The sequence below is a fragment of the Helicoverpa armigera genome, chromosome 22 (assembly GCF_030705265.1).
Source record: "Helicoverpa armigera isolate CAAS_96S chromosome 22, ASM3070526v1, whole genome shotgun sequence".
NCBI classification, from domain to species: domain Eukaryota; kingdom Metazoa; phylum Arthropoda; class Insecta; order Lepidoptera; family Noctuidae; genus Helicoverpa; species Helicoverpa armigera.
In genome coordinates, this window is record NC_087141.1 from 3,380,704 (window position 1) to 3,407,943 (window position 27,240).

Genomic DNA, 27,240 nt, shown 5'->3' on the forward strand with positions numbered 1-27,240 from the left:
ATTATTTATCACAAATATCATAAGACTATTTGACCTCCTCAACCCAGTTACCCAGCCAACCCAATACCCTTTGGTAAGACTGGTTGTCAGATTTACTGGTTTCTGACTACCCGTAACAACTGAAAAAGATGTTCAAATGACAGCCAGGTTTATTGTGCCATTTGAAAGGTTTATCTTGGACACTAATGACTGGTGTCCAAGATACACTTGAAAAGTTGCATTGTTACTTGCCCGACCTGGAATGAGACCCACGCTCATATTGAGGACTTGGTTTTATACCCACTAGGACACCACAACACTATATATTTATAGAATAAATAACTTTATAAGTATAACAAAATGCCAACTTCATAATAACAGCAACAATTTGAACAGCTGATTGTAATTTTTTTCAAAATATTTTTCATTCAAATAGGCCATGAAACAATGAGTCAAAAAGTTATAAAAAGCAAAAATATATAAAATAAAAATGATAACATCTGTACATATTGTGTTTTATCCGTTCTTACGCTTTTGGATGCAATTTTAAATAATTAAACTGCAGGCTTTTTGGCTCTTTAGGTCTTGTCTGTGATAAAACCAGATAAAATTTCCATATTCTACTCATGTTTGTAAAACTAAGAAGGAATCAAAGAGCTTTTAGATATGTAGAAATTCTTAAATGTTTTCAGTCAGCATTTTTGTCAATAAAAGACTTTATAATTCAGTTATTTAATCATATTCAAACATGATTTATGAATACAACAATAATGACAAATATTATTACAAAAATCAATACACCGTACCTTGAAGCTGGCTTCAGGCAATTTCACATGGGGTTCGACGGGAGGCTCCACAAACGGCAGAGGTTTGTCCAGTTCAGCATTCTTCTTTTCCCATTCTTCTAACGACATTATTGGCAGAGGTTGGTCAATGGGGATTCTACTAATTTTGCCATCTATCTCGAATTGGACCACTTTTTGAGCTTCGGCGAATGTTAGAGCCTCTTTCGGTGGACTTTGGAGAGCGATGTCACCGGTTGGCACAGCGGCCCTGCCTCTTCCCTTCTTCCGATGGCTGGCTACCGCTGGCGTCGCCGGGGTCGGGTTGTCGTGATCATAATGAACTAGATGATACTGCAGGCCACATAAACTCTTGTACACCTTGTCACACTTTTCTAAAGGACACTGATACGGCGGAGGCCGGTTTTGCCGCAGTTTTTTGCAAAATTCAAAGACATCGAAGTCCAAGCCCATTTTGCAAGCTTTTAGTCTATTTTCCTCTACAAAAGTAGGAACATTGCTTAAGTTCTTTATGCAATATTTATTGAATGAGTTATACACATTGTAGGAACAAATTATCAGAAATTAATTTTGATTTTATCATAAACACGAAAGTGAAAGGCGCAAAATTATTTTTAATTTTTTGTTTGACTTCGTGGTTTACTTGTCAAATAGTGGTGGCCATTTTGGCAAAGGCGAGCAAACTATGCCTCGATATCTTAGTCGATTTTTACCTCTTGTGCTAATGACAAAAAGTCATTAAGCCTTGATGGTCACAGAAATAAGCACATCTATACATACAATTTTCACTGCTTATTAGCGATACGTTTACTCTTCTGTAAACGTTTTGTATTGGCAGTTCGAAAAGTAGAGAAATAAAAGTTTTTAGTAACATCGACTAAAAGTTGACATTGCCACCCAAAAAAATGTTCTACTTAATAATATAGAATTTTCAAGAACATTCTACTTTATGAATTAAAAAGTCAGCTGTCAATTGTTGTCGATAGTTTGTTGTTGTGAGTGTGTTATTAAAAAACGCAAAATCTTTTCCGGGAAGTGTAATCCAAGATATTTTTACCGAAGTAGTGGGATTTGACAACTAAAGTGAAGATGGATATATATGGTTATCCAGGTTTTCCGTATAATCAGTCGGATGAAATGGCGAAACAAATGTTTGCACATCAGGCATTGGCTTCGTCAATTCCTTTCAACCGTGCGTTAGCAGAGCCGCATGCCATGCCTGCACCCACGGGAGCACCATGGAATGTTCAGGGGTTGCCCTGGGGTATGTCGTCACCGCCTCAGCTGGTACAGTTCACTGGTCAGCACCTGAACTCAGAGCAGAAGATCAGTCCTGTAATCCATTGCAAGAGAAAGAGTTTGGATGTAGAACCAGTCATGTAAGTATTCTGTTGGGCGAATTTTGTTAAGTATACCTCAATATTTATGATAGTGTAAATAAATACCCATGCTAGTGGAATGTGTCATTGTTTCAATGGTCATTTAACCCTACTTTGCTCATTATTGGCGTATATTTTCTTTGTCCACCTCACCAGCCACTATTATTTAGGCCTGCCTTACATTCATTTGCTTAACTAAAGCGCACGCTTGCTAGTTAAAAGAAAATATCTGAAAATGGTCATCGGAACTCCAGACTTACATACCATACTTGTTACAGTCCAGCAAAACAACTGATAACAGAAGAGAAAATGGCCGCCCACCTGAACAGCCTCCACATATCGTCAGAGTACACGCCACATGCACTAGCCAGCGATGAAGTCATGGACGTAGGCATGGAACCTGTTACTGAGAAGCTGAAGGGTCACACAATAGTCTTGAGCGAGGAGTTGAAGAAGTTGCAGGAGGAGCCTCTGTTACCTGCCTCTCTTATTGAAAGGTGAGATATTATTTTATTCCTAAGTTCCAAGGTTAGCTCAGGAGATGGGGTTCGTCAGAGTTAGAGACAAGTTAAAAGAAGGAAGCTAGGCTTTTTGTCCTGTGAAAAAATAAATACACAGGGCTTAATTTCCAAATATGTAACAAGAACATAGTGGCAACACAAGCTTTAAAAAATGAAATGTAGCTTCTGTTGACAGTTTCTTCTTCTTTCGTGTCAATGACATGTCTTATAGTGAGACTACACTTTGTCAGCCTAATATGCCACCACAGCGAAACAGACAGTTTATAAAGCTCACATATAACTTGTCTATTGATAATACACCGTAACACTTTGATTTAAAGTTCAATTTATATTGCCTGTGTCTCCATTGTATTAAAATTCTCATGGTCACTCTATCTCAAGTCTTTAGTAATTGCTCAATAACTTATTTGGATCAGGTTTTGCATTCTTAATATGGGCTGCTGTATTAGCTGCCAACTATTTGACTTACCAGTGTTTTAAAGCCAAATGTTGATAAATTAATCTGACATGGTAAAACAGCTCAAAAAAGAGTTATTATACAGTCCTCAGGTGGCACAAGAAACAACAATTAAGACGAGTTCTAACTCTCACACACTTTCACTTTACCAACTGTGTATTTAAAGCTACTTTCATTTGTTTCTAGATTGGAGAAACCACACATGTCACTAGTAGTTTGGAAACCAAGAGAGAGCATTCTAGAAAAATTAAAAGATGACGAGAAGAAAGAAGAAGAAAAGCAGCCTAAAAGAAGAAATGGTGTTCTAGTCCCCGCCCACCAGACTGTGTCAGAAGATATTGAGATGTGATACTGATGTAAAATGATAGCACCATAAGACTAACACTGTGTACCTTTCTGAAGATTGTATGTAAGTCAATATCAAGTTTAAGTTCTAAGTTTATACCTTTGTTTTGGCATTGTAGCTGTAGCTTAGTATTTTGCTCTGATTTGTTTTTTTTACAGTACATATTTACAGGTTTTAAATATTAAATTGAATGTCGAATATAACTGTCTGTTTCATGTTAGATTGTCTGTAGGTAAAAAAAAAGTTGTATCAGGTACTTGTCTGGGGGAATGCAGCGCGATTTTCACTGCCATGTAAAATACTACTCTAAAGCTCTTGCAATTAAGTCGAAAATGAATAACATCTATTAATTTTCGACTTTTTAATGCAGGACTATCATATTCTTATTTGCGCTGCGATTCCTCAGATGTGCTCCAACTCTAACGTAGTAATTGCTGTATTTCAGAAGTAATATTCAAGTAATATTGTGCACAAATCATAATACCCCGTTTTAATAAGCGTAGAATACTAGTTGTATCTGTTTTTAAGCCTTGTATAGCTGTGGAATTGTGAGGCCAAGGGCGTATAGCCGTGCTATTTAATGGCTGTCTCATATATAAGTAAAGCTACAGATAAGATACGTCATAAGCTAAGTACATTCATAACTGTCTAATATTTAGTTTTCCGGAATCCGTGTAGCAATTTGTACTAACTTCTTAAATATATCATATATAATACATATTGACCTGGATCTGCCTCCCGCAAATGACGGTGGTATCTTAATATTTTTTTCTAATATTTCCTTTACAACTAAAATAGAATGTTGTAACCCTTAAATAAAATGTTGGCAATGAAGCCCCAGCACTTCAACTTTAAATAAAAGTTTCCCAGTGAAAGGGCTAAAAATAACTTGATTAGGAAATTTCCAAGCTTTGTAAAAGTTTATAGCAACGTGCCTTCGACCTCCTATTGCGTAACACGTAATTTTATTTTTACCCGACAAATACGTATTTTAAAGTAAGTCTGACACCAGTCTAATCAAGGGGTATCGGGTTGCCCGGGCAACTGGGTTGAGGAGGTCAGATAGGCAGTCGCTTCTTGTAAAGCACTGGTACTCAGCTGAATCCGGTTAGACTGGAAGCCGACCCCAACATAGTTGGGAAAAGGCTCGGAGGAGGAAATACGTATTTTAAAGGAACGATTGCTCTATTTTAAGCGAAACTGAAAAGTTAAATAGCTCACCTTTTAGCGGGTAAAAGTGCCTGTGACGTCATTTGCGGGGGATAAAACTATTCATGGTCAAAACTTCAAAAGTACTTTTAATTTGCTTCCTAAATCACTGTAATATGAATCGCACGTTAGTTTTATAACTATGTACTTCTAGGTATAGTATATTTGTATTATACTGTAAGTTTTAAACATCAATACCGGTTTGAACCAGATATGTATGTACTTTGAGACCCAAATGGTCCTGAGACTAGTGGTTTCAGACCGACATTGATATTTGAAGATATAATCAAAGACCTGAGGTTTGTAAGTTGTGCTAGATGAGTGTAAGGATGGTCGATTTTGTAATGTTTTCTTGAGAAATAAATGTAAGGTAATAATGTTTTTATATCTTTCTATTCATATACCGCCCATTTAAAAATATGTACTTTCCTCAACTGGGTAAATATATCGCATGTTTTTAAGTTGGCCCAAGCAATATGTTAGCTCATTTCGTTTAGCCGTTAAAGCGTGATTATGGAACCAATATCCAACCCAACAAACTTTCAAATAAGTAGAATTAACTTTTCGTATTCCATATCCATATTATATGAGCAAACTGGTCGATTAACGCTAAATTCTCTGTGTAAGCCCGTGCCCAGTAGTGGGACAGTAAAAAGGCTAAAGATGATGGGACCATATTTGTAGGACTCACGTTTATTCAAGCTGCTTCTGGGGATACTTATTTTTGAAGGCTGGTAAAATGATATCCAGAGGACACAGTTCAAAGAAAACAAGCATAACATCATAATTATTTCATTTATTTTTTTCTTAAAATATTCTTATAAATAATTCTCATCATTTAATTTATTTTAAATACTGGTTCAACAGTTTGGAGTACATACATTCACTTTACATAGTTGGTCCTACATGAGTTTTACACATTAATTATTTCTTTTAATTGTACATTATATCAAAATCTGGAAGACTCTTTGGTGGAAATATGAAAAAAAAACCCTATCTTTTTAATATTCCAACACTATATTACTGAAATAACTAGACAAATAAGATCTTAATTGACAAATAATCTGAATATCAGTTACATAGTCAGCACCATAAGATTATTACATAAAACAAACAAAAGTACACAATTTTGGACCTTATGTAATGGACATAAGGTAAAAATTTACTTTTTCACATTGTACTTTTGATATTTTAATACTCCCAAGAACTTTTATAAATAGCAATACCTTAACTTAGCGTTTATTTTACTTATTAGACATCGTTATATTTACACGTTCGTTTTAGGAATTCATTTGGGTAATAATAGACAATATTTTTGCGAAACTTCTTTCCTTTTTTATATTTAGGTTTATAAATGTGTCCACAAACCTTCATCAGTAATTAGCACTTTGGATTTTGTAATTTGCGTGGGAAGAGCGACTAACGTGCTAATATGGATTCAAACAGAGCCTTATGTAGGTATAGACAAAGATATATAAGTATGAATCCATCTATTAGTTGACGTTAGATAATAAGTGGGGATTCAACTATCCAACCATTTTTTTTTGAGATTCCACCATAGATTCGATTACCTACCACAAACTAATGCATTGACGGCTCTTCGAAATAACTTGAGAAAATATAACATTTGACTTTCGTAATATATAAAAATCGGTATCTAATTCGATTACAGATCGTTGTTACATTTATTCGAAACCTTCGCTCGCCACGCACGTCACTGCACACCATAATGCTACTGCTCCACCTGCGTCTTAACGCGTTAAATTTTGGCATTACGCAGATGTGGCCAACGTTTTAATGTCAATTTATACTAATGGCAATATAAATAGCATTAAACGTTAAGCGATAACTCGGGTGTCGGTTTTTTGGACGCATCAAAGGGTTTTAGTGCGTAGCTTAGAGCGCTAAGTGATGTTGGCTACATTAATGCCATCTCATTGCACGCATGCAAGGACGAGTGTAGATACTTTGTTTAAGTTGTAACTGCATTTTACGAGCACGATAATGGAATGGTCAAATGAGAAAGCTTTAGTTTTTAGAATTATTTTGTGTGTCTGAGTTTAATCTCTTTAATGTATGTTAACGCGTTACTTCATGAGGGATTAACTCTTTGCGTAAGTGTAGCCAACACGCATTTTTAATGCAATAAGTAACGTGTAGTTGGCCATTGACATTAACGTTAACGCTAACGCAGGTGGAGCAGGAGCATTACAGAAATAATATCAAAGATTCAAGAACATTTATCACAGGGAACAATTATTACAAAAGAACCGTACCTAAAACAATTAAAAATTACATACTGGCTGGTCACAAATTTTAGGCTCCAACAAAGAATATGGCTGCCGATTTTCGCGCCATAACATTACAAATCTTTTACGTCATGGGACTAGCCGATTGGTGATAACTTCAATACTCTAAAAACAAAATAGGGCAAAATATCACCGTTGAGGCGGGCTTTCCCCAGACAACATTGCCAGCATTAAAATTAAAATGTCTTTTTATCCGCTGCCAACACTGTTACGTCAAAACATATTTACTTTGACAGTTGCTGTGTCGAGGTCTCTTTTCATGCTTTCCAGCTGTTCTATGTCTTGGTCCGAAGTCTCGCACTTCTGCACCACCAAAGAATGATAGAAGTGAATCGCGAACGCCACGAAGACGATTAATACTGTAAAAGAAAAATGTTTGGTCAGTAGGTGGTATAAATTTATAGGTTGGTTTATTTAGGTCAGTACATACATAATAATATATAGAAAAAATACGGCAATGTAAAATGGCGAAAATAAACAGTTTTCTTAAAAGATATCATTACTTGAATCGTGGAAAATAAAATAATATACTTAAATAGGTATTTAATAGCTTGTCTTGGTGGACTTGCAAAAGCCAATTACTTAAATCAATTCAAGCACAAAGCTTTGACGTAGGTATTCATATGGAAGATACCTTGGTATATGCATGGGCATCCTCTAAATTGTTTAGTTCACTACAATATTATTGTTTGTTAGTTACTACTTTGAAAACTGCCTACAGATTTGAGTATGTTAAATTCTGTGGGACAGTAAATATGAAAATGTTAAAAGTTAATTTAGAAGCTTAAAACTAAACAAACAGACGTAAAGTTGAAGTAAAAGGTTCCATAATGGTGAACACACATCAATAGCCAAGCCGAACGGAGGCCTTCCTTAATCCGATAGATGTGCGTTCACCATAAAGCTTAAGCATAAAGTTAAATGACAAGATGATAATGGTGTTTAACACATACCTGACACACAGACCAACAGACAGACAAGACAAGAAGGAAGAGCACTCACAGACACACAAGAGGTATAGCTGTACCTGGTATTACGATGACAGTGGCGGCCGTGGCTGCTGCGAACGAGTAGTCCCAGAACTTCACCCAGCAGAGGATTGCTATCTCCACCAGGAATAAGAATAGACCTGGAAGACAGACAAGTAAATTAAGTATTGCTGTATGTTAAGCACGAGGCTATCGCAATCTTTTCGAAGATAAAATGATAAATTGCAACATCTAGTCTGCGGACTAAAGAAAAAACTAAATCAGCAACAGTTTATCAGCATATGTGATCAACGAGCGTCATCTTTTGATAAATAATTATCATTGTTCTGGGACTTCATCATTACCTAGCCCTTATTTCATGAGTGTATCATCATAGTGATACCTCTCTGTATCTCTCCTCTGGTAGTCCATAGTTTATATTATCATTCATCGGCGTGACAATATCACTGATTAGGTCATTAAAGAGGTCAAACAGACAGATTCTTGACACACCGTAAAATAGTTACCACGTAATATTCCAAACTCACCTAAAACAGTACTAAAAGCCCAAGCCAGTTCAATGAACCCCCTCATGCGTTCGTGTGGCGAGTCTCTCAACGCTCTCGCGGGTGCCCTCGGCGTCTCCATCTTACTGACGGCATCAATGTTCGGCAGCAAGTACGTGGAGATCATGAGCGCGAAGATATGTACTGCCACGAGGACAGTCGTGCACACTGCGAACATCACGAACAACCATTCTGGAACGTTCGTCGGCTCGTTGATTTGCAGTTCCACCATGGCCACCATCGCGAAACCTGGAATTGATCAATTATTCTTGTAATCTTTATATTGCTACTGCTAGCATTCTAGGATTGAAATAGTCAAAGGAGTCAAGAGGATTGGAATACAAAGATACCTACTGTGAACCACAGTGTCAGCTTTAAACTGACAAGTTAGAATCCCTAATGGAAGTTTAGTACCTATTGTAAGTTTGACGAGAGCTAGGAATATCTCGGAGAACGGATTCCGATCAGGAGACTGTGCTAACATAAGTCATTATTTATCCCTATGAATCATTAGGTACTTTGGTGTCATCGTAGTGTCACATATGTCAATAGTTATGTTAATTGGTGATGAAGTGCAATTTCCCAGCATGTATTAACGATTTGCACAAATAGTAGACAGAAGAGATTGATAGATTTTAAGTTTACCTACTGACTTGTTGGAAAATACATCATGCAGTTTCCGATTTCGTCTGCTATTTTGTTTAGGTCCATGTGGGTTCCACGATGTATGATATTTTTAGAAGGTTTACTCCGTGGTCACATTTCTTACCTGACAGCAGTTCCGAGGTGGTTGCAGTGGCTTTGAGCTTCGCACGCGACATGTGCAGTCTCCGCCACGAGAGCCCCTCGGAGCCCTGCGGCAACTCCTCGTTCCATGCCGGGGATACCGGCATCGTTAGTGCTACCTCGCTTACACTCTGCAAATGGGTTAAAGGAAATTAGCACTTAATATCTGGATGATAAGGTCTAGATTGGAGCTACATGAGAAATAAACAAAAAAAACAATGGCTACCTTCTAGGCCAACTTAATAATAGTGAGTTCCTAAATCAGTGCTACCACAATCGAGCCTTTTACAAAATTGATCGTGCCACTCCTAGCATGAACGTGCGAATTAATTAGAATCATGTTAATTCACAGTGTGAAATCATAATAAATTAACGCATTAGTTCTACTCCGATAAACACGTGCAGTTTTACAATAAATTGAGGATATTTTCAAGCGTCTTTGATGTCCAAGCAATCTGTGCCCTTAGACTCAAATGGCGGGTTTCAATAACCTACCTGTGGATTTACTTATTAGAGATAGAAATTTCACATAACCTCAAATACATTTTTACTGTGCTCATGTCTAAATTCTGTCTCTACACGCATATCCACAAATAGCAGTTATTAAATTCTTGTCGTTGTTCTTCAACTTACTTTAATAGACTGGTTACATTGACAATGTCCCTGCAGATACCCTGGACTCAGCAGCACCGTAGCAGCTGACTTGTTGGACACCATGCCGTTAGGAGTCACGCTACCGTTCGGACTGGTCCCTCCCTTCGTACACACGTATTCTAAGCTATGGGGTGGGGTCACCGAGATCGTGGGACTGTCAGTCACGCTGACCTTGAATCTGGAAAAATAATGTACATCAATAAGACATGTTTAATTTAACAGAAAATATGTACATACATTTATACGCCTTACAGACAGTTTCTTCATCAAAAGTTAAAGCCAAAGTAAAAGTCAAAGTAATGTCTAAAGTTAAAGTAACGGTTAAATTCAATTTTTCTATGAATTTTGCTGTCACTTTAGCCTTGAAAAAACGAATTTGACCGTTACTTTTACTTTAGACATTACTGTAACTTTAACTTTTGATGAAGAAACTGGCCGTTAGAGTGAAAACCTAGAAATGTGAAAAACGTAGGTCACTTTTCAGGACAATATGCTTAGCGACATGATCTTCCTAGAAACGCAATGCAATTTTGTGCAATGAAATAAAACATAAACATCTGAATTGAGAACCTACCTCCTACTTTTTGGGAAGTCGGTTAACATGTATTTCCTAGGTTTTCACTCTAAGACGACGTTATGTAATTCAACAAATGGTTAGTAATTTAGTGTTTGCTGTAGTTTTTTGCAGTGTAATGTAACGGTTTGTGACTGTTGCTTGATTGCTGTGTTGAGCTTAGCTGTGCAACATGCTAGCAAAGGCACTTGAAAGCATCTGGACACCTGGCTTGTGTACCTATGCTGTTCAAATCTTTGTACTAAGGCCCCTTGTAAATAGTTTGACAGTAAAAACACTTGAGCATCAAAAAATCATAGCAATTTGGTTCGCTTCGTGTGAACGCTCAGTTCACACATTTGGTCATTCCCACTTCTTGTAGTCTACTACTGTAGTTATTAAGTCTACAATTGAATATTACAAATACAAATATTATGAGAACGTTCCACTAATATCTTTTGTTTGAAACTACATTCCGATAGTTCCGACAAGCTCCTTAGTCATCCAAGCAACGAACACAATAACTTTTCAACTACTTACATATTTTACTTCAGTTTTTTTACTTGATAACGCGACTGAAATTATGAAGATTATCCTACAGACGTCACAAGAAGTAATCGCTGTAATAATGCTTCAAAAATTATATTTTACTAAAGAAGATTCACACTGTTTTTTGCAGAACTTTTTGCTCAGAATAAACGTTAAGTTGTAGATTTTACTAACTACCGTCTTGTTTTGTTTTTATAAAAAAGTTGACAGTTGAAGTTTGTTTTTCGAACGGAAATAGATTTGCTAATGTTGCTACTTCAAATTGAATTTAAAGAAAAAAATGCGTATTTTGTCTATTTTTAAACTTAATCATACTTAGTTATCTCAATAATTGAATAGCTACTACTCATAATTTTTATATACTTAGCTAGCTTCACAAATGCTATCAATTTGCTGCGACAAAAATGTTTGATCTAAGTAACTTACGGGTATTTTCTGAGTATGATTCAAGTTGGTCGTTAAGTTTACGATAACACTGACTACAACACTAATACTACTTACAAACAACATATAAACGGACATCACACAATACACAGACGACATCTACCTATAAAGTTAGTCACAAAAGCTTAAACTATCTGATCCTTACTTTGGGTAATCATAGCTTGGCGGCTTCGCAATGAAGGGATAGGAGTCAGTGAGCCCTAGACTCTTTGGGCGCGACTCGTGCTTGAGTCGATGAGTTCTGTGTGAGCGCTCGAAGATGTGGTCGGTAGTGTGGTACCTTTGCAAGGTGCGTGGGCGCGCCTTGCCGCACGGGGGCGTCTGCGTGCATTGGTCGACTCGAGCCGCTTCCTCGACGCTCGTCACGAAGCTAGCTTCCGATACCTGGAATTTGTTTGGCGAAATGTTAAAGGATGTCTTAAGAATAAAAGGATGGTAGTCATTAGGCTGCTTAACGAAGGGAAGAAGAAATTAACATCCTATTTAGTGACCCAAAAGTTCAATTGAAACAATGCGTTTATCGGTTGAGAAACGAATGTGAGGTATTTGTTGTCTTAGGTACTTCTGGGTCTTTAGAAATAAGACGAGACGCAAAGCACTATGTAATTAGGTACTTAAACGTAAGTTTTATGATGTTTACAATTTAGAGTCAAAGCATAAACGAATAATGATTTCATTAAGTCAATTTCTCATACGAAAATAATACTTATAATGATAACCGCCTCATTAATGATTCCATACGTGTAAAACAGGACTTCAGACGTCAATAACACAGCAAATAACCAAAACTATTCTATTAACATCGTCTGTCCAATAAAAATTGTATGATAAACGTTCTGCTTTGTTCATTAAGTGATGTCATGACAAGTTTGACGTTAAACGTGGTGGCGTCAACGAGCCGTGACTCGGCTGTGGGAACTGGCAGTAGAAAACAGTAATTTCACTGATTATACTGAGCTTAGCTGGTGATTATTGACTGACATTGACTTTGGACCGGGCGTCCGACGTCCTAGTAGACTATGACTAGATTAAAACTGGTCGTGGAAAATAGTTGGGGTATGAAGTGAACTTATCTCAACTTATCTGTTTCGTTTTAGACTTTAGACTTCTATAATGTATGGATAAAACGCTCCAAAATAAAATTATAAAAAGGGCAGGAGGGTGGTGATGAATGAAGATGATGAAAACGCTCTAAAATAAAACAGCCTACAAAACTCTTAGCAGTCGGGTAAAAAGGTTCCCAAAGTTTTTGGATTAGTTTGTTGTTGTTACTAACTTTAGTACATAAACTAGCCTCCGTAACAGTAAATAGGAAGACGGCAAACCTTCGAAGCTACGATAAGATCATTATGGTTGTTTTTAAAGCCTATCCGAGAACTACGAGATGAACATTGAACTGTGGCTTAAGTTTTCACAACGGCGGGCTCACAAGAAAAAACAACCAAGTACCTAGTTGTGTTTGTTTGTTTCATTTTGCTATCTATTTTCTCCGTATCACGTACTTAGGTACCAACTAACTCTTCATCTAGTATTATCTTAGTTCTGTAAATATTTGAATAACATAGGCATTCTCGTGTTTTTTTCCTATTTACATTAAGTAGGTATAATACCTAAACAAATGTTTTTCATATTTATTTTACTCTTTCAGACTTTGTGTAAATATTTTGATAAAAAAATATTACGACGTGTACCTTAGGCAGCTTAAGAACCTTAGGTAATGATGTCTTAAAGGTTGGTAATTTCAGCTCACGACTGACACAGATGGCCGACTCATACTTACATTCCTCCATAATGCACGAGCCAGTATGAAATTAAATAATAATTATTATTTCTTCATCTGATAACGGCGAGGTTACACGTACGTTGCACATTCATTAAGTATGGTGGTGCCACGGGGACAATTATAGTGTTACATGAGTTCGAGTTGAACTACGATATGCGAGGACACCAAATCTGAACATGTTAGTGGTTTGGCTCTATAAAGTCTTATGTGAAAAATACCACCTGTGTCCAAGGTTTCATTGTATACTGTTTTATACATATAATGTATATTCAATGATAGCTAGGCTAGTAATTAAGCCTCTGAACGTCCAATCAAATATGTTAGACCGCATCCAAAACAAATTAAGCCAGACCAAGCAAGAACTGCAGTTAGGTATTTACTTAATGGTATATACAGTACCTAATAATAGTTATATTTTCTCGGGTAAACTTGTCAATACCAAAACTTATCGGAGCAATTATCTCCATCGAATAATACTTATAGTGTAGCTATCAGGAACCACTGTTAGGCAATTTCTATATTCTCGGTTGGCGATACCATTCATAACAGTATCTAAACGATCGTTTGAACGTTCATGCTACTGAGCATCGGTGCTTTTCCTGGCGCGTGCTTCCGCATATGATAGCTACAATAAATGTGGAACATAAACTAATATTAATATTTATCCTTTTACGACCGTTTTGGATGTTTCCGCATTGTGCATGGGAAAATGTTCAACAAATGTGTGGCTAACCTCTAACCTTATCCGTTCATCACAACACATCACTTATATAATTTAAGTTATCAGTACTTATCAAAAGAAAAAGGGCACTCAGGCCTTGCTTTGTCGTAAGCTCTGGGCTCAAAAAGGGCGCCAAAAGGCTCCAAAGGGCTCCAGAAGATACAAAGTTAGTTTTGATGATTTCCTTAATAAAAACAGATCCTGGGCTCTTCAGTGTTTAATCCGCCTTCAAAGAATTAGTTAAAGCACGTACCTTTTTCTTTTAATTACATGCAAATATGTATCTATCTATGTTTCACCTGTGTTTTAGTATGCTGTAAAGCTAAAGGCTAAAGTTCGAAAGGCATTGGCCGTGCTATGATTAGCTAATGAGATATCGAGAACTGTTGCTCGGACATTCAGCGTCGGTCAAGTTCAACTTTCAAGTCTATCGATTTATACTCAAGAACAGTTTTGGGGGGAGTGCTGTAAAAAGTTCTATCCATGTTCCAAACCATGTTTCTTCTGGGATATCGGAATAATCACGTAAGTGTCTTTGTATATCGTAGAATTACCCCAAAAATGATCTCACCTCCCCAGGGAGCAAATGCTGTTCGTTCCTTACAATTCATTCCTCCCCGAAATTTCTTCTCCTGTTGTACCTACCTACTCCTCTAATTTTCTAAAAAAATATCCCCTTCTTATCTACGTAACGATTGCACCACATTTGCAATTTATATCAAACTGTTAACCACATTCGTGATGCACAAACGAAACCGTATGTCGTGTCGTGTCATACGAGCTAACAATTAGCATGTGTTGCGCCCGCGCCGGCCCGCAATGGCGGCAAATGGCGATGCCAGTAATTATTGCTACGACACGTCGGAATACTGCGCAAGATTGTACTGCAGATTATATGTCGTTGTAGATAGGATTTTTTTCAGTTGACAAACTCTGGCTAACTTCAGAGTGGCAAAGATTTTTGACGAGATAAGTAGGTATATGTTTGATTTTGTATCCTGCGTTCCACCCGCATCCTACTTCTTCAGAAGAAGCTGGATAAACTATCGATGATTTATTTATAAGATATGCTACTATTGGGCATTCCCCTGATGATGTTTTCAAATTGGATGTTTGCTTGTGCGTTGCTTGTGAACCAAAGTTTCATATTTTATTTGGACCGGTTTGGTCTAAAGGTCAGTTTTAATTAAAGTGGTCTAAATATAAAAATATTTACTGGCTATTGAAATAGATACTATAAAAAACCCACTGTCGAGTATCTATTTTTAAGCCGGGTAAAAACACAACATCGACTAGTTTTGATTATTTTTAACGGCTACCAAAGAGTTCATAGTTCACAAAAACAGTAGGGTACAGGTGTGATAAACACTTATGGGTTTTCTGCCATCTATTATGAGCCCATTCAATTCGCAATGAATAGTGTTGGAAGTACATCTTTATTTGGCAAACTTGACTTTGCCTTCCGCCATGGGTTTTTTAAAAACGTTTAATTAAAATGTTCAAAGTTCACAATTTTAATCATCATCTACAAAATCAAAGTCCAAGTTTATGCTTAGACTTTGCTCAAAACATGTTATAAAAAGAGGTTTTTGTTCTATTTGAAAAAAAGCTTCGGAGGTTTGTATAGCAGTGTAAGATAAATTATTAATGGAATGAAAAGTGTGTTTTTTTTTATTAGGTAGATATAAGAATGGGATGGTATAATTTTTATATCCAATATACCTATGTAGGTAATATTGGCTGTATTTTCAGAGACGCCCGTAAAGTTTCAGGTTATACAACTAATCACGTAGACGTGATATCCTACCAACAAAAGGCAGACATACAAATTGAGATATCTAATTAGGATGTCTCTTGCTCGAGTATTAGGTAGGTACTACCCTTCACCGAGAACTTTGGAAGGTCCCTAACACCAATTATACCATATAAAATATCTCCTAGATTTTCCGGGAAAAACATACTACAGTAATACGGAAGAAGATGTAATAATTTTACATTAACTTCGTAGTAACGCGGAAATATGAAGGTTTTTGAGTTACCCATAAACTTAATTCTAACATTAACTTAATTTACGTATTATTATTGCACACGAGTAATTAAATACCTAGACATTTTCCTGAAGCCTCAGTTATATTGGAAAGGAAAACTTGTAAGTAAATAAAAGGCTTTATCTTTGTTGTAGTTACTGACTTCACCGTGAGTAAGTTTTATCTAATTCGCTTTTCTTGTCTATGCTTTCGTAAGTATCTATATTATTTTGAGTACCTATGGTAATTGAGTTTATTGCCGGTATTCTTCTATACATATAAGAAAAGCACCACGCTTATTGGAACTGTGCTTTTCACGCTTTGTAAGAAAGTGTGATAGATCTACGATATGAAATAAAAATTTACTTTAATATGTAGAAAAGGAAATCCGAAGAAAAATATTTTCCAAAGTGACGATATTATTTTGCCAAAATGTAGTAAATTTTCAGTTTAGACTATCCTATTACTTGCGTAACCAACAACTATGATCAGGCCCCTCCTCTCCACTGGGCAAAATGGGCAAGTGCCCAGGGCCCCGCGATCGAATGGGGCCCCCTAGTTTCTGCCAGATTACCAAATGATAACCGATATTTAGGTATTAAAAAATCTGATGATAATGACCAATTAAAAGAATGATAATGAACATTTAAAAGAATACTTAAAAAATGTTCAGAGTTAAAATGAAGCACCTAACTGTGTACAGAAAGTATAAAACCAATTTTTTAAACTTGTTTGAGTACTTTTGTGTTCCAAAACTCAAAAATTTCGCGCTCGCTGCGCTCGCGCCCTACACTTTACGGTGATTTTCTCTAATTTCTTTAGACATCTTTTTGCGTCCCAAATATCAAAAATTACGCGCTCGCTACGCTCGCGCCTTCTTCACTTTACAGTGCTTTTTTCAAACTTGTTTGGGTACTTTTGTGTTAAAAATCTCGAAAATTTCGCGCTCGCTGTGCTCGCGCTTTACACTTTAGCGGTAGTTTTTCTGAATTCTTTACATCTTTATTGCGTCCCAAAAATCAAAATTTAAAAAAATTATATCTTCGTTTTACAGTGCTTTTTTCAAACTTGTTTGGGTACTTTTGTGTTAATTCTGAATGATTATTACTACGTGAACATATTGTCGTGTTTTTTTGGAAGGGGATTGCTCAATAAGTAGCCCTCCCCGATGCTACGCCGCCACTGGCGGAGAACGCTCCTTCTCCAAATTGAAACGAATAAAAAATGAATTAAGAAGTACCTTCTCCAAATTGAAACGAATAAAAAATGAATTAAGAAGTATAATGCTTCAAGAGAGATTAACTAGTTTGTCGCTGATGTCCATAGAATGTGATATTCTCTCAATACCTACCATAGATTTTGAAGAAGTGATTAACGATTTTGCTCATCTTAAATCTAGAACGGTACCTTTGCAATCAACATAGAGTTAATCTAAGGATTTTATGCTAAGCGAGTAACTTTTGTAGATTATTATTCCTATTTCTTATAGTTAGTAACTAAATAAAAATAAATTTAGAACCTTGTTTGTCTATTTTCTTTATATATTATAACTAAATAGTGTTTTCTCAAGGTCATAGGGGCCCCATGATCCTAATGTGCCCAGGGCCTCAAATAGTTTAAAGACGGCCCTGACTATGATATACGCCAGCAAATACGATACCTAATAGGTATATGTACAGTTAATTGATACGTAAAGAGAACTGTAAGTAGGTACCTACTACAAGGTCAAGTTCATAATACGTTTTACATTGCCCTAGTCCGAACGACATAAGCGGGCTTTATTTATTTGCAAATAAGCATTCAAACTCAAAAACGTTTATTCAAATTAGGCTGATACATCAGCACTTTTCGAACGTCAAAAACAAAAGACAGCCCCCAAACGCAAGCCTCAGTCTCAAACTATCCGAGTAAAAAACGAAAAGCGTTAAAAAAATCCCCCCCATTGCTGTCGACTGGGAGCATGCCCAAGAGGCTGGTAAACTTAATATAATTTGAGAAACTTGATCAGACACTACACGAACAATTAACTAAATCTTCGAACAAATATTATCTACAATCAAACAACTTATGTTGTTTGTCATTCTTCTGTATTTCAAACTACGAAACTGTCTGGTAATAAAGAAGTCTTAGACTGAACAAATATTAGATTAATGCTGTTCAAATGTTTACATCTCGTCACGAAACTCGGTGATGTGTGCTACCTACATTGAAATCAGTTTAAATAACGCAATTTCTTATAGATATTTTTCATCTGCCCTGAGCTTGCGATACTTAAATAAATTTAACAAAAATCAATCCATGTATGTGTTTAAAGGACGTGGCACATTACAGCAGCACGGCAACAGCACGGCTCCACACCAGCATTTAAGTTGTCATTCAATTTAGAGCATTAAATCGTGTACATTATAATATATTTCGTAATGTCAATATGAAAAAGCCAACGGCGAGCAGTCAGCGTGCTTGCCGCTTCCACACAACTCGACTCGCCGCCCGCGTGCTGCAAGCGAGCGGTCCTCATGCGAACAGCGCGCCGACGGCGTGCTAATTGCGCGCCGACTCCGAGCCGGCAGCGAAACAACGTCATTACGTCGTGTTCAATCATAACATCAATCATAATCGTCTTAAAATAATATTGAGTTTGCGGTGACAGCGAGCTAACACCTCGCGGCCGGCGCGCGGCCGGCGCGCCGACGGCGAGCGGACGGCGCGCCGACGGCGAGCGGTCAGCGAGTGGTTGGCGCGCTGTCCGCTCGCCGTAGTCTTAATTCGAGGCGACGCCGTGCTGCAGCCGTGCTGTTGCCGTGCTGCTATAATGTGCCACAAGCTTAAATCACCGCGCTTGATCAATGTGGTGGGTTGGTAGACTCTATTATCCAACTACCTAATCCTTCATTGGATGAGAGGAGGCCTGTGAGATGGTCTATGTATCTTGACGATTCTTGGTCAGCCAATGTTTTTTTCGATAAAATCGATGATTGAAAATAGTTGAGCTAGTAATTAGGTACCTACTTTCTGTGGCCAGATTCCGGAAAACTTTATCGTGTTATTATTGTATGCAAGAATAACTCAATCGGTTTGAATATAAAAAGGAGTTGTAGCTCAAGCTAAAGCTCAAGCATATCGTGGTAAAACATCTTCCATCTTGTTTAAATACATGGATTTAAAAAGTTATCTAAAGTTTAGTATTATCAATGAAAATATAAATTAATTAACGCAACGTATTTTTATGTTTTGTTTTGTTTATTTATTTTTGGCCTTAACTTATCATTTCTAATGTATTATGCCATTAGTAAGAAATTACCGTTATAGGTGATGGTCCCTTGCCCTTGTCTAAAAGTAAGTCAAACTGTGTTAAAGACCGAAGTAATTAAACATTCAATTATTTTTCTATAGCCACATACCTAAGAACTAGAGAAAAAAAAAGAAAAGTAAATAAAAAAAATCTCTGTCACCTTTTCCTTCATATCGTTTCGGTAAACGAAATCCTCTAAAATATACACTAAAAAAAATCTCACTGTACTTTTATCATCACAGTACAAAAACCACTTTCACAAAAATAATTTTCTTTCAACCACATTAGGCGATTTTCTTTCAATTTTCAAATTATTTGAAAATGTTTAAAAAAAGTTCGTTTCAAACCACCGAATGCGCATAGACAATAGAATGTTGCCGCGATCCAAAGGCGGGAAAATTGACATTTCGAAGTGACGAGCATGCGCGTCAACCGGGAAATGCTGACTGACTCCGATAATGGAAGATCGACGTTTTAAATAATCACGGCAATCACGCTTCGAAATGATTACTTATGTGGAGTCGGCAACATTGCAATTTAAACTACAGATACCTACATACGTAGATAAGTTCATTTTGTTTCACATTTTCACGCCTGAAATGAAACGCAGAAGGCGTTGACTGCTCGCGTTTTGTAATTGGTAGTTTAGAACTACGAATTAGCCATAAGCAGAGAGCTCTGTTCCGTGGGTGCGTTTAATTGGCTTTGTAACAATCTTTTCAGTTTTATGTGCTGATTATTGTTTTACCATGTACCCAGCTGAACACGTAAACATTAATTACAGCAGAACCAATGTGATAAATAGGTTCTTGCATAGCTTTTGTTCAAAGCAGATACAGCGCCCATAATTAGGTGTTTTGAAGGAGAATAAAAGGCAATTAAACACCATCGAAAATAAGTGGTATGTATTCGCGTTATATGGTAAGCCAAAATAGTTTATTCCAATAAATAAGCTTTTGAATTGAAACACAAAGTCACTTAACCTGCCTGTATTAAACTTTGCCAAAATATCAAAGCCTATGTGATGAAAGCCAGCGACATTTTAGAGGGAGGTATATTCTTCTGATAAGTATAAATAATCCCAAAGACATTTTCCATTATTGCATGAAGACAATATTTAGGATATCTAAGTATTTCATTCACCTAAAGAAGAGGAAAAACAAGACAGTTAAACAAGATGGGAAAGAGAAGATGTTTTCTGTGTTTTGGAGTTTACAAGTAACGGAGTGAGCGGGATGTTCCCGCGTGAGTTGTCAACGCAGAATTAGTTAAGTAGTCTGGTAGCGTACAATGGAGGAAAGCCAAGTGAGTCAGTCGAAGCTTTGTTGCGATAGGTAGCTGTTGGGCACTAAGCTAAGTACTTCCATTAATCTTCATACTGATTTATGAGCCCAAATCAACTATCGGCTGACTAAAAGTTTGTAGAGTGCGCGCGGTAGAAATGGAACTTTATTCTGGCTGTCACTTAGCTACAAGCGCCTCTAGTTTTTTTTATATCAGTACTAGCTTTTGCCCGCGGCTTCGCTCCCGTCAACTGACTTCTCTATTTTACCCTATTTTTCTCTATCATAAGAACCTTCTCCTGACAATAACAAATACAACAAAAAAAGAATTAGCCAAATTGGTCCAGGCGTTGTTGAGTTATGCGCTTACCAACACATTTTGCGATTCATTTTTATATTATAGATTAGGTGTATTTTATTGTTAGTTCTTTATTCGCAGAAAACCCTTGAATAAAAAGCTAATTGCAGGGAAATCTAAAGCAAAAACTAGCGAAATAAAATCAGAAATATGTACTATGAAATCTAGCGAAATAAAATCAGGAATACCTATTTACTTTGAAGTCTAAGTAACATGAATCGAGAAAAACAATTTTATGAGGCGGAAGACTGGATCGAGAACGGAAATGACAACTTATGGAATGGAAAGTCAAACCGGAGTAAGCAATGCTTCGAGTTCAAAGCCAGCGTGTAATTTACAAGTCTGCTAGTTTTCTATTTTATTGCAGCTGATCATTAAGATGTCAATCAGTAAAACTTTAACTTTGCCATTTTACTAAAAACTGCCACAGATAACGTTACAGTAAACGTGAGAGTAAGTTCGACGGTAGGTACCCAAGTATAAAACAATAATGGCTATAAATCAATAATAAGTTTTGTTTTCTAAACTAGAACTTATTCTGAAATTTCCCCGAAGTTTAAACTTACATAAATTTTCACACCAAACAATTATTTTTTTGCTTGTGACGTTAACCAAAATTTCGATTTCAAGTTTGGTATCGAGTGTTGTTATTTCTATTTAACACAGAACATGTTAAGTAAGTACTAATATGTCTATTAATAGTTTCATAATAAACGGTTACGGCATAAATAAACCAAGGCCATCTATGGCTTTAGTGACGATTTGAGGAAAACCCGAAAACTAATATGAACTTTTGTGATAATTAGTCGATAGGTACATGTAAGTACCTAGTTAAGATTTGTTGTTTATTAACTATTTTCATCTATTTTATTTAATTATTGGAGAATTCCTTACCTGAAAAGAAAAAATCAGAAACCTTTTAAGATCAATTCGTTGGCCGTCTGTCACGACACTTGGTTTAATAAAACTTTTGGTTTCATTCTGCACTAGGTACGAGTATAGGAGGGAAATAATGCGTATGATTCCTAAATGCATTATCTTTATTCTAGAATAAATTTATTTGGATATCAAAAGTTCGTGCCACCATAATCATGATTGCGAATGATTTCTTCAGGTTAGTTTCTCAGAACTTTGGGAAAATCCCAGCACCAGTGAAGTATCTTTATGGAATACAAAATATTTGATACACTTATATGTATCTATCGTGCGGTTACTTATAAGCCAATTGAGGATAAAAATGGGTTTTTATTGTACCTTCTTATTACCACTGTCACGCTTTCCATCTGTGTGAACTTGCATAATTTCAATTTTTTTTCTCATACTGAAAAACCTGACACAATACAAACAAGTGAATCATCAAATCATAAAACCATTTGTAATCTCAGAAAACGATTATTATTTACATTCAAATCATTCGTAATTCCTTACAGAAGCTGCGTAATCACGTGCGGATTTTATCGTTTTCTTATCACGTGTCGACAAACCCGTGGTCTGCCATAAGGTAAGGTTAAAATAATATTGCAGTTATTTTAGGCACTATGATCAAGCAACCAAAACACCACCAAGTTAGTCTGATCTTCACAGTCTCTAACAGCTTAGGGGAATCTATCTATAATCTGCATTTAGGGCGAAGCATGTTTTCCTCTTCCATACTTTTCTATCTATCGTCATTTCACAAGCAATATTTTGTCCAGCTATGTTGCCTTTCAAACCGTCCATCCATCATTTCCTAGGATGACCAGTTAGGTACAATAGGTACTCAAAATTCCTCCACGTTCACGCTCGAGAAAGACTTTCCTCGCAACATGATTTTAAGGCGGTAAACTCTGCAGAACACTAGCCGGCGATTTCAGTGACCGTAAAATGTCTTAAATTGCTTTTGGATAAACACAGACCAGACTTGCCGGACAAACTCTACGGCACTATTGCAGTATCGTAGTTAGTATCCTAACTAGTTCTTATATAAAAGTAAGGTATTTTGTATCTAATCCACTTTTAAGATTTCTATGGGTCTGAATATCGATTAACTTTATGCAAGCCTTAAGTAAATATGTCAACTACAATTAAGAACATAAATCATTCATACACGAAAGTGATTAATTGGTTTTTAAAGTTCGCATTATCTGCACTTTGCCACAATAATGGCTGACATGTTAATTCAAGCAATTGCTGGGTCAACATCATTATCATATTTACCCTTTTATTTGGTCAGAAAGGGCAACATTTATATAAAAGTTTATTGAAATCCACAATGACATTTAGACCTAGGTCCTTTGTTGAATGGGAGCAAGGATAACTTCTCAGTTAAGTACTTACAAAAATAATGGGCTTTACCTATTAACCTAGGAAGTCATTGTCTGTAATAAGCTTCTTAGTTGTTAACATTGGTTAAAGGAAGTCATTCCTAGCATAAAATAAATTAAAGTGAGCGTGAAAATGGTGCCCTTATATTGATGGTAGGTTTTATCTCTGAGATGAGAAAATATATTTATGACGGTCCTACCTATAGTACCTATTATGTTTGTATGTGTAGGGTCTGTTAATGTGATATTTACTTTTGGAGGAAGTTTGTAGGTAAACTAAGCACCATCAATCTCCCGAGCCTTTTGCCAATTATAAGGCGGCCAACCGTCCCGCATTCTGCGGGACCGTCCCGCAATGCTTGACGAAATCCCGTTTTGAAATTATTAGTAAAATAGTCCCGCAAAACGTTGTATGCGTCCCGCATGTCCCGCATCCCTATTTTTCTACCACGCTTCTACACAACACCCACCTGCGCGCACGCTCAACAGTGCAGGAACACAGAATATAATCTCGTTCTCTTTATTTCTACTGAACTCGTGAGGCCTAATGATTTTGAAAATAAGACATTAGTGCACGCTGTGACACGATATTGATAGGTTAAATTATAGCTTTTTGCTTACGGTTTTTATTTTATCAGTTCCGTCCGATCATTTTTCAATGCCTCCCCTCCCCCCCTTTTCACGAAAGGTTAAGTCCCGCATTCAGTTTTCGGAAAGTTGGCCGCCTTAGCCAATTATGTTAGGGTCGACTATGAATCTCACCGAATGCAGCGAGTACCAGTGTCTTACAAGGACCGACTGCCTATCTGACCTCCTCAACCCAGTTACCTAGGGAACCTAATACTAGGTAAACCAACCTACAACCTCAGTCTGAGCCTACAACTACCCAAAAGTGCGTAGGTAGGGACGTATAAAGTCCTTGTATCAAATTGATATACCGCGTAGATTATTCGCAGTTCTAAATATTTGATCAGCCTACATCTCGGCACCTGTACACTTGAGTGCAATAAAACTGGCTACATAAACAAGATAGCATATTCAAGGAAACCGGAATGAAAATCGTGATATCAAGTTAGGATTTTCCATAAAGATGCATGATTTGTTATTGTAAATTGTATATGAGGCTACATTGTGTGTTTTAATGATTGATTGCTCTTTTAATTAATTGCTTCTATTTATTTGTAGTGAGATCTGTATGTTTATTATAAGAAGTACCTACATTCTAGTCCTTCATCGGGCGATGACTGTAGATATAAGTTATTTTTCTTTTTGTTTCATGTACCTTAGTAAGTAGATGACTTTTCAAGCATTATTTTTATATTTTTTGTCATGGAAATTATTTACGAAAGTAGAAACTTTTGCAAAAAAAATGCAATAACATTTACTTTTTATCACTCACATGATTTTACCAAAACATTCAAATAAGTTCTTTGATCAAGCTAAGCAAATATTTTTTAACACAGATTCCAGTAAAACATTATCTTTCGTTTGTCTGCCTGCATGATGCATGTCTCACCACAGTCCGTTGACCGATTTAATTATCTTATTCACTGTTTTGTGTTGCTAATCATTTGTTACATTACATTTTAATGACGTTCACATACCTACTTACTTTAAAGAGTATGTTAGTGAGCGCTAGATATTTTTTTTTAAACAATCACCGTCTATCGTTAATTTTTCACACTAACACTTTTTCGGCCCCCAATGGAAATGGAAAGTTTGTTCATCACCGTTTCTTCTTCCCAGCCAAAACACTAGGAAGCGGTGAAAGGGAGTTTTTGGGGATGCGGAGTTGTAATTTCATTATCCTAATTTAGTTACCTAACATAATATTTTACGATATTATATTTTTTTCTGGATTAAATAGGTAGATAAATATTCAAACTTAAATCTTACCTTATAGAAGACAATTTTATTTCCTAAGATGGTTTAAAACAAAGATCAACTCAATACAATACCACTTTATCACTAATATTTTGTTTGGACCTAAACTTGCTATTTTGGTTGCACACGGTACAATAACAAAACACTATCGCCTATGGTGTTCGTGCACCTGTTAGAGACGTTAATCTCATACTGCCTAGGTATTTACAAAAGTATGGGAGTACTATGGGTGATTTAACGAGCGTCTGTAACGCGTGTGTGGCCAACGAAATTTGCAGTTTTACGATAATTTCAGGGCTGTAACTGCACCATAAATGACATGGATAATACAATATAACAGTAGGTATTTTAGATAATTGCTTATGTAAGTACTCACGTTAATGTGTGCACATTAACTTTCGCTTAGAGTGCAGTACTCAATATACTTTGTTCCTACATCAATATTTTATCAGTTAAGTAAGGACCTAGGTATGTATGTTGAGTTCCATGTTATTTGGATAAAAGCCAACAGAAAAACCCTCATGGAAAAATCGAACGGTGATATTACCTGCCTTGTGCTTGATAGCTATTCTGTCATCAGTTCTATTAGGTATAATAAAATTTTGGTAATGCATCTTGCAATATGACCTGCAGTAAGTAAGTAGAACTATTAAGGTAATCTGTGGTATAACATCGTACAATAAAGGTTCCATTATACTACATATAAAGATATGAAGACATAACTAGCCGTGAAATTGCCACTCATTGGTCAAATTGACGATTTGTCAGCTGAAAATGGTTCGGTTATGGTTGTAGTTAAATGGTGCAACTTACCATAAGTATTTAAGTGCAACTGCATATTATCATTAAAATAGCCAAGTACCTATAATTTTTATGACGATATATGTATAGGTAGGTACCTACAGTATTTTTTCACCGCGTGAATTGATTCTTAGTAAAGCAAAAATACATGGCGTAGGAAGATGTTTATGTCGAATTGGTACCTACCACAAGTAAGCGAGAATTCAGAGAATACCATTGTTATAAGTACGTGAATGTTAATTTCCATTCGTTTACTCAAATTGTACCTATCGCTTTTAGTCAACTTAATATTGATGAGAAACATGACGATTTGGCAGCCCTAATACGAGTTACTGCCGATGTGTAAAAATTAGAAGATAGTGCGTCACTAAACACTATTGTCAATATCGAAGCTTGCCCAACAGTGATAACATTGTTTCAGATCTAAAGGCAAATAAACTACGGAAAACTGACTGAATGTTCACAAAATAAACCATAACAAAGTTCGTTTTTAACTTCCAAATTAGTTGCAGTTGGACTTTATAACTATTATTACTAATTAGACCTCGCTAATTAGGTACCCGCTGAACTAATGAGAGAATGTTTAAAGAGGTTTTTCATGGTATTTCTTCAGGCAAACGATACTGAATTACCTACTGCTAAAGACTGAATGCTTGCTTAGTGAGATTAATGGACACTGCAGCTATTGTTAAATGATTGTTAACAAATTATAAAGACGTTCTTACCCCAAAAATGAAATATGAAATAACACACCAGTAAACTATACTAAATTAATAAAAAGAGATCCATTTTAACTTAAGATATAAATAAGAGTTGATGGTATTCAGTCGTGAACTAAGGTAATGTTGGATGTGTTCCAATTGATGATATAGAGACATTACCTATAGTTATTTGCTATACCAATCAATGACTATTATTAAGATCACTGAAGGGCACTAACGGAAATCGATTGGAAAATATTTAAAAGCCATTGAATGGTAAGTGCCTATATAATTAGTATTTTGAAAATATTTAAAATAATGTCAGGGTCGTATAGTGGTCGAATGTAAGTTGTCATTGAACGGAATCAATCACAACGGCATTGAATACTATTTCTTCTAATCAATATTAAAGAATAATAAAAAACTTACATTATCTGGAACCTCCAACATTTTACTTTTAGGGAATATCATAACCGGGGGAACTTGAAGCACATGATGATTAAATCTGAAAAGAAAAATGCTGTATTAGTTAAAGATCCATTCCATTTGAAATTACATGGTTTT

At 36.3% G+C, this 27,240-nt stretch overlaps 3 protein-coding genes across 6 annotated transcripts in view; 1 reads left to right on the forward strand and 2 right to left on the reverse strand.

Annotated features, from left to right (window-relative positions):
- The window catches only part of LOC110370846 (bromodomain-containing protein 1), a 44,692-nt gene extending 43,255 nt beyond the window's left edge, over nucleotides 1–1,437 (reverse strand). The window contains exon 1 of the mRNA XM_064040650.1: nucleotides 786–1,437. Within this exon, the coding sequence (XP_063896720.1) occupies nucleotides 786–1,235 (450 nt within the window). The 5' untranslated portion in view covers nucleotides 1,236–1,437. The remainder of the gene's footprint in view (nucleotides 1–785) is intronic.
- A 306-nt stretch (nucleotides 1,438–1,743) lies between these two features.
- Nucleotides 1,744–3,716, forward strand: LOC110370772 (uncharacterized). Its single transcript, XM_021326728.3, has 3 exons — nucleotides 1,744–2,161; nucleotides 2,440–2,658; nucleotides 3,326–3,716. Exons 1-3 carry the CDS (start codon nucleotides 1,872–1,874, stop codon nucleotides 3,486–3,488), a joined length of 672 nt encoding a protein of 223 aa, XP_021182403.3. The 5' UTR covers nucleotides 1,744–1,871; the 3' UTR covers nucleotides 3,489–3,716.
- A 1,756-nt stretch (nucleotides 3,717–5,472) lies between these two features.
- Nucleotides 5,473–27,240, reverse strand: part of LOC110370770 (calcium release-activated calcium channel protein 1) — a 58,671-nt gene continuing 36,903 nt past the window's right edge. The window contains exons 2-8 of one of the 4 annotated variants that reach the window (XM_021326723.3): nucleotides 27,106–27,181; nucleotides 11,804–11,907; nucleotides 9,957–10,155; nucleotides 9,307–9,454; nucleotides 8,520–8,786; nucleotides 8,031–8,132; nucleotides 5,473–7,362 (exon numbers count right to left, since the gene is read on the reverse strand). In XM_021326723.3, coding sequence (XP_021182398.3) covers nucleotides 7,217–7,362; nucleotides 8,031–8,132; nucleotides 8,520–8,786; nucleotides 9,307–9,454; nucleotides 9,957–10,155; nucleotides 11,804–11,907; nucleotides 27,106–27,147 — 1,008 coding nt within the window. In that variant the 5' untranslated portion in view covers nucleotides 27,148–27,181 and the 3' untranslated portion in view covers nucleotides 5,473–7,216. Of the gene's footprint in view, nucleotides 7,363–8,030; nucleotides 8,133–8,519; nucleotides 8,787–9,306; nucleotides 9,455–9,956; nucleotides 10,156–11,668; nucleotides 11,908–19,506; nucleotides 19,809–27,105; nucleotides 27,182–27,240 lie in introns of those variants that run through there. The other 3 variants (XM_021326721.3, XM_049843357.2, XM_021326722.3) reach the window with 3 other exon arrangements.